We start from the raw sequence: 13,823 nt of genomic DNA, 5'->3' as shown, positions 1-13,823 counted from the left end.
GAGTCTCGGTGAACTGGGCTGAGTAGCCGGCATTACGGGCGCGAGCCACCAAGCGCCCGCCTCGGCCACCTTGTTTTTACAGAATGGACGTGAGAGTCTTGATTTTTTTTTTTCCCCTGAAGAATTCATTTCTAAGATTACTGCCGTCTGCCCAAAGTCTTTTCCACTCCTGTAGGGCGTTATGGTGCTGGCAGGATTGTTCCTGCCGGTCCGTACGGATGAGGCGATGGTTTTGGTTTGGCTCGTTTTGTCGGTCGTGGGACTTGAACCCTGGTTCTGGGCGCTGTCCCTGAGCTCTTCAGCTCAAGGCTCCCGCCCTCCCCTGGAGCCACAGCGCCACTGCCGGCTTTCCAGTGGTTAATTGGAGATCAGGGTCTCACGATCTTCAGTGCCGGGGCTGGCTGTGAACCGCCGCCCTCAGATCTCAGCCTCCTGAGCAGCTAGGCGCCCGGCTCAGATGAGGTGTTTTTGAACGCTGGAGTCCGCTCAGCTCCCAGCTCCCAGGGTGGGTAGCTATGGAGTAAGGAAGAAGTCCGGGTGTGTGGTGGTGTTGGTGGAGGGCCGGGAATCTCAGGCTCAAGTGCTCTCTATGGAACAAGTACTCGTTATGTATGACCGTGGGTCACAAAAGTAAGCAGAGATTCTAAGTTGGGAGACAATTTGAATATTCAAATTGACGCACCCCCTTTTCACTTGCAGATGACTAGCATGCGGATGCTCATGCTTTGACCAGCTGCCCCTCTACTGAAATGGCCCACAGGGGTGGGGAAAGGGACTTCCAGACTTCAGCTCGTCGCATGGGCACCTCACTGCTGTTCCAGCTGTCAGTGCATGAGCGAGAGCTGGACCTCGTTTTTCTGGATCATAGCTATGCCAAGCCATGGAGTGCCCATCCAGATGCCAGTAGTGCCCGCCCCACGCGCATGCTCTTTGTTACACCAAGGCGGCAACATGAAAACACCATGTGAGTTTGGGGCTTCCTTCCTAAGGGCTGCCTGCTGCTGCAGTTGAGCAGTAGTCAAATGGTAGGGCTTGAGAGGATTTTCTCTTGGATGATTGGGGCATATCTTCCAGGGAGCTTGGCTGCTTAGTTCAGGCATTGCAGCATAAGCATATCAGACCAAAATGTAAATATCTGCACAGGAGACCGCTAACAAGATTTAGAAAAATAAGGCAGAAGAAAGCAAACAGTCCAATTCCATTTAAGTTATAAGGCTTGTGTGGAAATAGAAAAGTAAAGAGAAAGTTGAAAAGTTGAATTGTGAAAGATTCCCACACAGGAAGGACCCCTGTCAGTTTCATTGTGGCATCTGGTTTGCTTGGCAGTGCAGAAACAGCCTTTTTAAAATATTTTGCTTTTCCTAAGGTTAGGAGAGAATTCTCCAAAGATTTTTTTCCCCCATTTTTTTACCTTATTTCAGAATAGCCACCATGAGTTAATCTAAATTTTTAAATCTAATTATGTTTTCAGCCAGCCTATATTATAAGAAAGCAATTTTTTAAAAAAAGAAATATGAATTTACTATCTGATAGATGTTAAATTTGCATTTGTCCTAAGTAATACTGTTTAGCAATTCTTTCAAGCTTTGAAGCATTGGTTTATTCTATTTCAAGGTTTGTTGATATGTTCTATTCTTTTTGTTGTTGTTGTCAGTCATGGGACTTGGATTTTGGCACTGGAGCTCTTCGGCCTAAGCCTAGCCACTTGAGCCACAGCTGTACTCCCAGTTTTCTGGTGGAGATAAGACTCACAGACTTTTTAGTGCCTGGGCTGGCTTTGAACTGTATCCTCAGACCTCAGCTTCTTGCGTAGCTGGGATTACAGCCATGAACCACCACCACCCCCAGCACAGGCTGTTCTATTATTATTATTTTACTTTATTTTTTTGCCAGTCCTGGGGCTTGGACCCAGGGCCAGAGCACTGTCCTTGGGCATTCCTCAAGGCTAGCGCTCTACCATATGAGCCACAGCACCGCTTCTGGCTTTTTCTGTGTATGTGGTACTGAAAAATTGAACCCTGGTCTTTGTGGATGCTAGGCAAGCCCTCTACCACTAGGCCATGCTCTCAGTCCCCAGGCTGTTCTGATCAATTTATGTCCTTAATTATAAACTTTTGGAAAAGTTTTGTTTTCAGTCTCATCTAATGTGTAATCTTTTGTTTTTATTTTTGTTGGTCATGGGGCTTAACTCAGGGCCTGGGCACTATTTCTGAGTTCTACCATTTTGAGCTACAACACCACTTCTGGTTTTCTAGTGGTTAATTGGAGGTAAGAGCCTCATGAGGACTTTTCTATCCATGCTGGCTTTGAACTTTGATCCTCAGATCTCAACCACCTGAGTAGCTATTATTTATAGGCATGAGCCACTGATGCGTGGCTGGCTGTATTTAATCTTTTCTCAAGCACATGTTTGTTTTGTTAGGGACTAGAAATCTGGTATTTTGCTTCTTTAGATCCTTGCTCACTCCCATTAGTCCCAAGAGGTTAGCTAGAAGGACTGTGATGTTGTTTTAGCATATATAGAACAGTGGTTTTTATTTCATTTTCAAAAATGTTGGCACTTTGTTGCCTTTGTTATTTTTTAGAGTTTGGGGTCTGTGACTTTAGCAGAATTCTGATGCCTCTGGCCTGGAATAAACTCAGAAGCTCTTTAAAAAGCTCCTCAAAAGCTCCTTCAAAATACTTTCATCCTGTAATGGAAAGCTTCTTGTTGACATTGAAATTCATGTGTCCAATTTCAGTAGAGTTGGTCTGGTACTTAGAAAAGTTTTTCCTCAGATAGGGCTTTGACTTCATATTTTAGCCCTGCAAGTAGAAATTTGGCATATTGTAGTAACTCTTTTTAGGTCATTGTGGTGGAATCTGGTGGAAGGCTATAAGTGGGAGATAGACGTTGACAGAGGCTACCTCATGTAGGAATTTGATTCTAAGAATGGTAAGAAGTCATTGAAATGAATTATGTGTTTTTGAAAGATGACTTTGAATTTTCAGAAATTGACTGTAATAGTACCTGTCCAAATGCTAGCCCAATGTCTGGCCCCGAGAAGATAAGAGATAATGCCCACCACCAAATCTTAGATATGTATTTCTTTGCTTGATTTCATATTGATATAATTTTTCTAATCACTGGAAACGTGTGCAGTAAGAGCATTGAGTTCCAGAAGTTAGTATGTTTAGTAGACCACCACAGACCAGTGTGATTGACATAGTATGTCAGATGACTTCATTGGTGCAGTGATCTTTGAGTGGGGAAGGAACCTCATGCTCCTAGAGTTTCATTAATGTCCATTTTTAGATTCACATACTGGTTTATATTCATTTCTGTTTTAATATTTGTACAAAATGAGTTAAATAACTTAAGGTGTCTGCATTCCAAGTGTCTGTTCTTAGACAATTACAGACTTTACAAGCATAGCATTAACTACCAGTTCATTTGTTAACAAAAGAGAGAGTTTTTGTGAATATTTAAACTTTCAGACAGTATTGTCCAGCAGAAATCTCTGCAGTAGTAGAAATGTTCTAATCCTGTGATATCCTTTTTGTAGGCATTTGCCACATATATCTGCTGAGTACTTGAAATGTGATCAGTGTGTTGAAAACTAATTTTTTCATTCTGGTTGATTTTGTTGATTTAAAGTTAATCAGTTACATGTGGCTTACATTTGCCTTTCTTTCTAAATGGTGTTTGTCACTTTTTTTTTTTTTTTTTTTGCCAGTCCTGGGCTTGAGCTCAGGGCCTGAGCACTGTCCTTGGACTTTCTCAAGGCTAGAGCTCTACCACTTGAGCCTCAGCACCACTTCTGGCTTTTTTCTATGTATGTGGTACCGAGGAATCGAACCCGGGTCTTCATGCATGCTAGGCAAGCACTTTAACCACTAGGCCAAACTCCCAGCCCCTGTTTGTCACTTTTTGTATAGTCTTAAAATGACTTCGTGTTCCTACAACACATACCAAAAAGAGGCCAGAGGTTTAGGCAAATTTGGGAAAGATGAAAATGATTGTTGTGTTGTGTGAAGTATGGGTGGCCTGGTCCTATTTCCTCACCTATTTGCAGTGAATCAGACGTCCCAATAGATGTGGAGACAGTCACGTCAACTCCTATGCCACTCTATGACAACCAGAAGGCACGAAGTGTGATGAATGAGTGTGAGAGACACGTCATCTTTGCCAGGACGGATGCAGATGCCCCTCCCCCACCAGAAGACTGGGAGGAACATGTTAACAGGTAGGCGTGTGGGTCCCCGCTGGATTAATTGTTACCCCTGTCATTATTTTGTATCATCAGCTTCATTGAAACACATTCATTAGGAATTTATTTCGTTTGTAACCACCTCAGTCAGAATGGTTTTCACTCTGCATTCTGACTCTATAGCTCATTCTACCATGAGCAGGGCTTGCATCTCGGCTATCTCATTATCACTGCTACTAGAAAACTGCCTGCCCCACAGAAGGCATATAATAAATGTTTGTTGAGAGCAGATGCAGTATTGGCTATCTACAGTCCCAGCTGCTTGGGAAGAATGAGGCAAGAAGATCATGTGAGCCCAGAAATTTGAAACCAGCCTGGGCAATGTAGTGAGACCTCCTCTCATTACAAAAAAAAAAAAAAGAAGTAGGTCAGAGGATGCTGTAGCTCAGTGGTAGAGTGTTTGCCTGGATACATGAGGCCTAGGTTCTACTCAGCATCACAACACAAACTAAAAACACAGTTTACTTGCTGAGATTAGTAGTGTATGTTTGTAATCCCAGCTCTTGGGAAGGTAGAGCAGAACTGCCAAGTTCTAGGTCAGCCTGGGCATATAACAAGATCCTGTCTTCCTTCCCCTCACCCCCAAATGTTTGTGGAATAAATAAATGAATTAAATTTTGTAGATATGATTAGCTTTAAGATTTACATCATATAGGAGTCACCCTTACTACAAGAAGTACAAAATTTTATTTTATTTTATTTTTTTGCCAGCCCTGGGTTTGAGCTCAGGGCCTGAACTCTGTCTTTGGACTTTCTCAAGGCTAGAGCTCTGCCACTTGAGCCTCAGCACTACTTCTGGCTTTTTTTCTATAGAATCAAACCCAGGTCTTCATGCATGCTAGGGAAGCACTCTACCACTAGGCCAAACTCCTGGCCCCAAGAAGTACAATTTTTACAAACATACTTTTAATTCTATTCTAGTTTGTAACCAGGATAATGAAAATGTCTTGGAATCATATAAAAAGTCAATAATGGGAGCTGGAAGTTTGGCCTAGTGGTAGATTGCTTGCCTATCATGCACAAAGACCTGGGTTTGATTCCTTGGAACCACATACTAGAAAAAAGCCAGAAGTAATGCTGTGGCTCAAGTGGTAGAGCACTAGCCTTGAAGAAAGCCCAAGGACAATGCTTAGGCCCTGAGTTCAAACTCCAGGACTGGCAAAAAAAAAAAAAAACAACAACCAAAAAACATGTTTTAAGAACTTTAAAAAATAGGTTTTTGCGGGTCACTGGTGATTCCTGAAATCCTAGCTACTTAGGAGATTGAGATCTGAGCATTGCAGTTCAAAGCCAGCCTGGCAGGAAAGTCTGAAACTTACCTCCAATTAACCACTGAAAACTGGAAGTGGCACTGTGGCTCAAAGTAGTAGAGCACTAACCTTGAGCAAAGGAGCTCAGGAACAGCGCTCAGGCCCTGAGTTCAAGCCCTATGACCTCCAAAAAAGAAAAAGGAAAAAAAATAGACTTTTGCTTGTCATTAATGTTTCATGCTTATAATCCAAGCTACTCATGAAGCTGAGATCTGAGGATTGCAGTTCAACCAGGCAGGGTAGTCAATGAGACTCTTATCTCCAGTTGACCAGCAAAAAGCCAGAAGAGGAGTTATGGCTCAAGTGGTAGAGCTCTATCTTGGAGCAAAAACACTAAGGGACAGTGCTAAGGCACTAAATTCAAGCCCCAGGACCAATACACCTGTACAGACATGTGTCTGTGTGCACACACACATACAAGATTTTGAAGCTAGCCATTTGTGTGGCTCTTGCTTATGGTCCTAGCTAAATCAGGAGAATCCATAGGATTCTTATCTCTAGCAATAAAAAACTAGAAGTGGAGCTGTGGTTTGATAGAGCCTTGAGTGATAAAAGCTAAAGAACAGCACCCAGGCCCCCAATTTAAGCTCTAGTACTAGTGTACATATGCATACACACAGCCCTCCCTCACCCCCCCCACTTGCCAAGAAGTTGGTTGGAGTCTTGAATTGGAATTAATGTAATATCGTAGGAAGAAATGCTCTTTAGTTCTGATGAAGAGGAAAATTGTTGTGAATGAAAGTCAGCTTCTATAATATTGTCAGGGTCAAGAAATTCAGCAAAAGCATTTATTCCCACTGATATAGTTAATAATAATAAACTATACAAAGATAGTAATAAACAAAGAGCTATTCCAAGTACTTCATATGTGTCTCCCCTCCCTCTCTTTCCCCTTCCCTTCCTCTCTTTCCAGTCCTGGGACTTGAACTCAGAGCCCGGCACTGTCTTTGGGCTTTCTCAAGGCTAGCACTCTACCACTTGAGCCACAGCACCACTTCTGACTTTTTCTGTGTACATGGTGCCAAGGAATTGAACCCAGGGCTTTGTGAATATTAGGCAAACACTCCCACTAGGCCATGCTTCCAGCCCCAGGGTTCTCTTTTTAAAGTTTTCTCAGGGACTCTTGGTGATATATCTCTTTCATCTATATTTCACAAAATGAAGCAGCCCAGAGATAGGAAACCTTAGAAAACTATGGGTCTGGGATTTGTTTAAATCAAGCTGTCTGAGTCCAGTATTCTTTTGTTTTGTTTTTGTGGGTTATGGGGCTTGAACTCGGCCTGGGAGCTTTCCCTGAGCTCTTCAGCTCAAGGCTACTTCCCTATGCCTTGAATGACAGCCCTACTTCCCATTTTCTAGTGGTTAATTGGAGACAAGAGTCTCAAGTTTTTTTAGTCCCCGAGCTGGCTTTGAACTTTGATCCTCAGATCTTGGCCTCCTGAGTAGCTTACAGACATGAGCCACCACACCCAGCTCAGAGACCAGTATTTTTTTTTTTTTTTGCTAGTCCTGGGCTTGAGCTCAGGGCCTGAGTACTGTCCTTGAACTTTCTCAGGGCTAGAGCTCTACCACTTGAGCTGCAGCACCACTTCTGGCTTTTTTTCTATATATGTGGAACTGAGGAATCGAACCCGGGTCTTCATGCATGCTAGACAACCACTCTACTACTAGGCCATACTCCCAGCCCCCAGAGCCCAGTATTCTTGACTGCCATACCCTCTGCAGGAAAGAGTTAGGCCCAGGCTCACACCTTTAATCCTAGTTATTCAGGAAGTTGAGATCTGTGGATCACAGTTCAAAGCCAGCCTGGGCAGTAAAGTCTGTGAGATTTTTATCCAGTTAATTAGCAAAAAGCTAGAAGTGAAATTGTGGTGCAAGTAGTAGAGCACCAGCCTTGAGCAAAAAAAATCTCAGAGACAGGGACAGGAGTGTGGCCCTGGGCTCAATTCCTTGGCACCATATATACAGAAAAAGTCAGAAGTAGTGCTGTGGCTCAAGAGGTAGTGCGCTAGCCTTGAGAAAGCCCAAAGACAGTGCCTAGGCCCTGAGTCCAAGCCTCAGGACTAGCAAAAAACAAAAACAAACAAACCGCTCAGTGGTAGCACCTTGGTCCTGAGTTCAAGCCTCGGTTCACCTCTACTCCCCCAAATAAAAGAGGCCCATTAGTGACTGAAAAATATGGACTCCCTGGGATATGTCCCTTTGTGGTCATTTTCTACTGCCTTACAATTTTAGGAAATGCATGGGAGAGCCAGACACCATGGCTCATGCCTGTAATCCTATGGGCCTCAAGTTGGTCTTTAACTCGCTTTGTAGCCCAAGGGTGGCTCAGATCCTTCTGTCTGTATCCCGAGTGCTGAGAGTAAAGGCATGTACTACCACCACACCTGGCTCACGGTTCTTAATTTATTTTATCTTTCAAGGTTTTTTTTGAAGCTTTCCACCAACTTTATTATTTATTTATTTATTTTTGCCAGTGCTCAAGGCCTGAGTACTGTCCTTGGATTTTCTCAAGGCTAGAACTCTACCACTTGAGCCTCAGCACCACTTCCGGCTTTTTCTATATATGTGGTACCGAGGAATTGAACCTGGGTCTTCGTACATGCTAGGCAAGCACTCTACCACTAGGCCAAACTCCCAGGCACACCCCCCCCTTCTTTTTTCTTTTTTTAAAGTTGGTTTTGGGGCTTAACTCTAGGCCTGGGTACTGTCCATAAACTCTTCAGCTCAAGGCTAGTACTCTGCCACAGTGCCACCTTGGTTTTCTGGTGGTTAATTGGAGATGAGAGTCTCACAGACTTTGGTGTCTTAAACCTCGATCCTCAGACCTCATCCTCCTGAGTAGTTAGGATTACAGGCGTGAGCCACCAGTACCTGGCTGCTGCTTCCTTTATTTCTGTATAAAGCCCTACATCGAGAATTCCATGGACTATAGATTGGCTCCCAACAAACTAATTTTCTCTAGCTGATATTTTGTTGAATTAGTTTAGATTTCTCTGCTTGATTTACTTTAGATCAGGGCTTCTCAAATTGATCCATGGGCCTAATCTGGCCCATTGCTTGTTTTGGTGTTTTTTAAATGTTTTTGTTTTTTTTTAATATTTCATGAATGCTTTTTTTTTTTTTTTTTTTTTTTCTAGTCCTGGGCTTAAGCTCAGGGCCTGAGGCCTGAGGACTGTCCTTGGATTTTTCTCAAGGCTAGAACTCTACCACTCGAGCCTCAGCACCACTTCTGGCTTTTTCTAAGTATATGGTACCAAGGAATCAAACCCAGGTCTTCGTGTATGCTAGGCAAGCACTCTACCACTAGGCCAAACCCCCAGCCCTCATGAATGCTTTTTGATCTAAATGGTTGAACACAAATCAAGATAAGAATAGTACTCCATGACACATGAAATTCAAGTGTCAACGTCCATAATGAATACTTCTTTGGAATACAGCTATATGCATTCAACAAATATTACCCATGGCACTTTCCCATTACAATCCCAGTTAAATAATTATGGCAGGAATTGATGTCCTAAAAAGCCTTAATATATTTACTGTCCAGTCTCTCATGGAAGAACTTAGCTGGCTGCACTTGAGTTATGTTCTTAGTCTGTGTGTCATAGTCATATGACTTGAGATCTTTTAAATTAAATTTTGGGGGGATAGTAATATACTCCTGAGTTGATCCAGCATTTTTCCCCCTTTATTGCTTTACATGTTTGGTCTATGGCAAGTTTTATAAGATGTTCAGCTTTTGAAAGGTTTTTGACATATATTTACCAGCATTTGCTTAAATGGATTTTGAGACATTTCGTTCTTTTCTTTTTCTTCCTTTCTTTCTCTTCCTTTCTTTCCCTTCCTTCCTTTCTCTCTCTCTTTCTTCTTTCTTTTTTTTTGCCAGTCCTGGGCTTGAGCTCAGGGCCTGAGCACTGTCCTTGGACTTTCTCAAGGCTAGAGCTCTACCACTTGAGCTTCAGCACCACTTCCAGCTTTTTTCTATGCATGTGGTACCAAGGAATCAAACCTGGGTCTTCATGCATGCTAGGCAAGCACTAGGTCAAACTCCCGGCCCCTCTCTTTCTTTCCTCTCTTTCTCTCTCTCTCTCTCTCTCTCTCTCTCTCTCTCTCTCTCTCTCTCTCTCTCTCTCTCGCTCGCTCGCTCGCTCGCTCGCTCTCGCTCTCGCTCGCTCGCTCGCTCGCTCTTTCTTTTTTTCTGCATCAGGAGCTTGAACTCCACCTGGGCATTAACCCTGAGTTCTTCAGCTCAAGGCTACCACCCTACCCTTGAGCCAGTCCCACTTCCCACTTTCTAGAGGTTAATTGGAGATAAGAGTCTCAGATCCTTTTGTACCAGGCTGGCTTTGAACCTTGATCCTCAGATCTCAGCCTCCTGAGTAGCTAGGATTACAGACATGAGCCACCGTGCCCAGCCCGTGCCTGCTATCAGAAGAAGAGGAGGAGGCAGAAAAGAAGAAGAAGAAGAAGAAGAAGAAGAAGAAGAGAAGAAGAAGAAGAAGAAGAAGAGGAGGAGGAGGAGGAAGAGGAGGAGGAGGAGGAGGAGGAGGAGGAGGAGAAGGAGGAGGAGGAGGAAGAGGAGGAGGGAAGAGGAGGAGGAGGAGGAGGGAGGAGGAGGAGGAGGAGGGAAAAGGAGGAGGAGGGAAGAGGAAGGAAGGAAGAAATCAGGCTGTCTTATCTTAGAAATCAGAACTTTTGAATTCTAGAAGACAAAAAAAAAATACTCATTCTCCTTTTTTAAACTTTCCCCAATTATTACATATATATGGAGAATCTTAGGTTGAATATTTGAGATTTTGAGTCCAAGATCTTTGTTTTTCTTCCCTTCCCTATTCTTTTCCCTTCTAACTTTCCTTTGATTTATCTTTTTGAACTGTCAGGTATGTCTAGCATGGTGGTATATTTCTGTTATCCCAGCACTAGGGAGGCTGAGGTGGGACCCTTTCTCCAAAAACAGGAAAGCAGGAAGGAAGAAACCACAGGTGTTTCTGTGACGGTGTATTGTTTTGCCTACTTTGAATAGGATGAGCCACAGGTCAGTGTATTTGGAGTTGGTCAGAGCATGGAAAACAAAGGATTTCTGATCTCATCTTAGAAATAAAGAAAAGGAATGTTGGCACTCAGGAAAATTGAATAGGTTTACGTGGGGTGAGGAAGGGCCAGTTGACTCACTGGTTCCCATCAGCTATTTGACTGTTTAGACTTGCATTTAAAATTCTGTCTCCTGTTTTTACATTTTGGCTTAATTATATCTTTCCCAAGCTCTTTATCTTAATCTTGGGTTAGATCACTTTTTCTGCCCACTTAATTTTACAGCCTCCCACGAAGCTGACAAAATATAGAGAACATGTTTCAATTCTTAGGATCACTTTGTTATGTATCAATAACAATCCTAAGAACTTCTTCTAGGATTTTAGACTGAACATTGTGGTTTTAAATTTTAATTTCTGCTGTCATTAGTGCATGATAGAAATGTCTTTTAGCCTAAATCACTTTTATCTTCCCCTGGTGTTCCTATCATTTTCCTTGCTCTCATTTTGGGTTTCAGTAAATATAGAGCAAGAAAAACAGAGAAAACATCATTTTGTACACTAAAGAGTAGGAGAATTTTGGAAACACTGTTGATGCTTCCTAAATTATATCTCATTTTCTGTCTTTCCTTCCTTGGCAATTTCTGGAGTATTAACTCAGGGCTTTACACTCACTCAACTTGATTGCTGAGTGGGCACTCTTACTACCTTACTACCTTTGCAGTGCCTCTAGCCCAGCTTTGTATCTGATCTAAATATTGTAAATTAGTATTCTAGTTCTCCTCAAATCACATATATTTTCTACCTTTTGCTAATAGGAAGATTTGAGCAAGTTTTATTTCAAGTTAGACCCACTTCACTGAGTGCAAATTTTACATCATTTATAAGCTGTTATGAGAAAGCTGCTACAAATTATCAATCTTTAACTTCTAGTCTGCAACTGCCAATAGCTTTTCAGGAGCAAGCAAGTGGCAGTTCCAAATATCCAACATAGCGCTCTCCTTCCCCCCTCCCCTCCCATCAAAGGAAGAAACTTTAAGGGGACAGTGTGGCTCAAACAATGGAGCAGGTGCACCTTTGTGTGTGTATGTGTGTTACTAGAGAGTTTAAATTCAAGGCCTTGGGCTTGTTAGGTGGGTACTTTACCACTACAGCCCTCTTTTTTTTTTAAATTTTATTTTATTGTCAAGGTGATATGCAGAGGGGTTACAATTACATATGTAAAGTAGTGAGTACATTTCTTGTAGGGTCTTGAATTTATGCCTGGACATGGCTAGACCTCAGTACTCCTATCTATACTTACAGTATAGCTGGAATGACAGGTGTATTTCATTAGGTCCAATTCTTACTTGTTACGATGGGGGTGAGGTGAGATGCTACACCTAGCTTTTTTTTTTTTTTTTTTTTTTTTTTTTTGTCGTGTGACTTGAACTCTGGGCCAGGACACTGTCCCTGAGCTCTTCAGCTCTAGGCCAATGCCCTACCCCTTGAGCCACAGCACCACTTCTGATTTTTTTGGTGGTTAATTGGAGATAAGAGTCTCATGTACTTTAGTGCCTGGGCTGGCTTTGAACTGTGATCCTCAAATCTCAGCCTCCAGAGTAGCTAGGATTACAGGCATGAGCCCTGGTGCCCAGCTTTTTTTTTTTAATACAGTCTCATGAAAAACCAGGTTAGCTTCAAATTCAGGATCATCCTGCTGTAGCCCTCCAACCTCCAACCTCCAAGTGATATGCTGACCAAACGGGTACCACTGTATTCAGTTGTGATCTGCCTTTGCATGTTGTTTGTCCCATTGACTATTCCATCTCCTTATCCTTTTTTTCCCCATCTTGTATATAGTTTTTCTTTTTTGTTATTACTGAGGACTTGTACAGAGAGGTCAGGTTATAAGCACAGTGGCTCTTGGTCAGTATTACCCTTTGTTAAAGCTCCCCCAATTCTTCCTTTCCTCTCTCTACCCCTAAGTTACATATTTTTATTTTTTACTGGTGTATATTGAATATAATGACTCACTTGAATATAATTGAATATAATTGCTCGCTTTTCCTACCTCCATTTCTAGGCCATCCTTTCTCTCCCCTCAAACAACATGTTTCTATTTCCTAGATAAACAGTACTTTCTAGTTTTTCAGATTTATGCCTTTTGAATTCTTCCCCTAAGTATACCCTCCCTTAGTTTGTGAATAAGTGCATTGAGCCTTGTATATGTTACTTTAGATCTGGCTTCCACATTTGTGTTCATCTTTTTCTTGATGATTTTCTAGAACCTCTGCATTTAAATGCACTGGCAAATGTTTTTTCACAGTTTTGACTTTATGATACTTTCTTTAATAGAGGTTTGAAATATTTATGCAGTTACATTTTTGTTTCTTCTAGGTGTAGGATAATCCTTAGTCTTATCCAAAGGCAGACAGAAGTAGGTAAGTAGGTAGGTAGGTAGGTAGGTAGGTAAGTAGGTACGTAGGTACATTGATAAATATCACTATTCCCCCCCTAGGACTTGGGTGGCTGTATTATTTTTTAATGTTTAGCTGTTTGTCCCATCTGAAATTTATTTATTGCTAGTCCTGAGGCTTGAACTTAGGGTCTAGGCTCTATCCCTGAGCCTCTCTGTGTTCAAGGCTAGTGCTCTACCACTTGAACCACAGTGCCACTTTGGCTTTTTCAGTATATGTAGTACTAAAGAATTGAATGCAGGACTTCGTGCATGCTAGGCAAGCGTGCTACCACTAGGCCACACTCCCAGCCCCTGAAATTTATTTTGGTGTAAAAAGAGGTCTAGGAATTTAGATTTTCAAGTGATTGTCTTAGTGTCTTTATCCCTATGGATATGAAATGCTATCTTGATCTATCTCATCTGGGTCCACTAACCACTATAATTTTCAAAAATTGTTACCAGTTTCCTTTTTTAAAAAAATTTTATTATTATTATTTTTGGTCCTGGGGCTTGAACTCTGGGCCTGGGCAATTTCCCTGAGCTCTTCAGCTCAAGGTTACCCACCCCTGGAGCCATCAAGCCACTTCTGGTTTTCTAGTGGTTAATTGGAGATGAATCTCACAGTCTTTAGTGCCCGGGCTGACTTTGAACCAGAATCCTCAAATCTCAGCCTCTTGAGTAACTAGGATTACAGGCATGAGCCACCCATGCCTCAGCTTCCTCTCTTTTTTTTTGGCCAGTCCTGGGCTTGAGCTCAGGGCCTGAGCACTGTCCTTGGGTTTTTTTTCCA

The 13,823-nt window shown here is 42.3% G+C and overlaps 1 protein-coding gene across 1 annotated transcript in view; it reads left to right on the top strand.

Annotated features, from left to right (window-relative positions):
• Window positions 1-13,823, top strand: part of Kansl3 (KAT8 regulatory NSL complex subunit 3) — a 40,028-nt gene continuing 26,205 nt past the window's right edge. The window contains 3 exon segments of the mRNA XM_090336419.1: window positions 1-462; window positions 700-964; window positions 4,056-4,226. Of these exon segments, the coding sequence (XP_090192545.1) occupies window positions 750-964; window positions 4,056-4,226 (386 nt within the window). The 5' untranslated portion in view covers window positions 1-462; window positions 700-749.

The sequence above is a fragment of the Megascapheus bottae genome, chromosome 7 (assembly GCF_031878675.1).
Source record: "Megascapheus bottae isolate mThoBot1 chromosome 7, mThoBot2.hap1, whole genome shotgun sequence".
Taxonomy (NCBI): domain Eukaryota; kingdom Metazoa; phylum Chordata; class Mammalia; order Rodentia; family Geomyidae; genus Megascapheus; species Megascapheus bottae.
The sequence above is the reverse complement of the archived record's forward strand: the minus strand, read 5'-3'. Positions and strand labels throughout refer to the sequence as shown.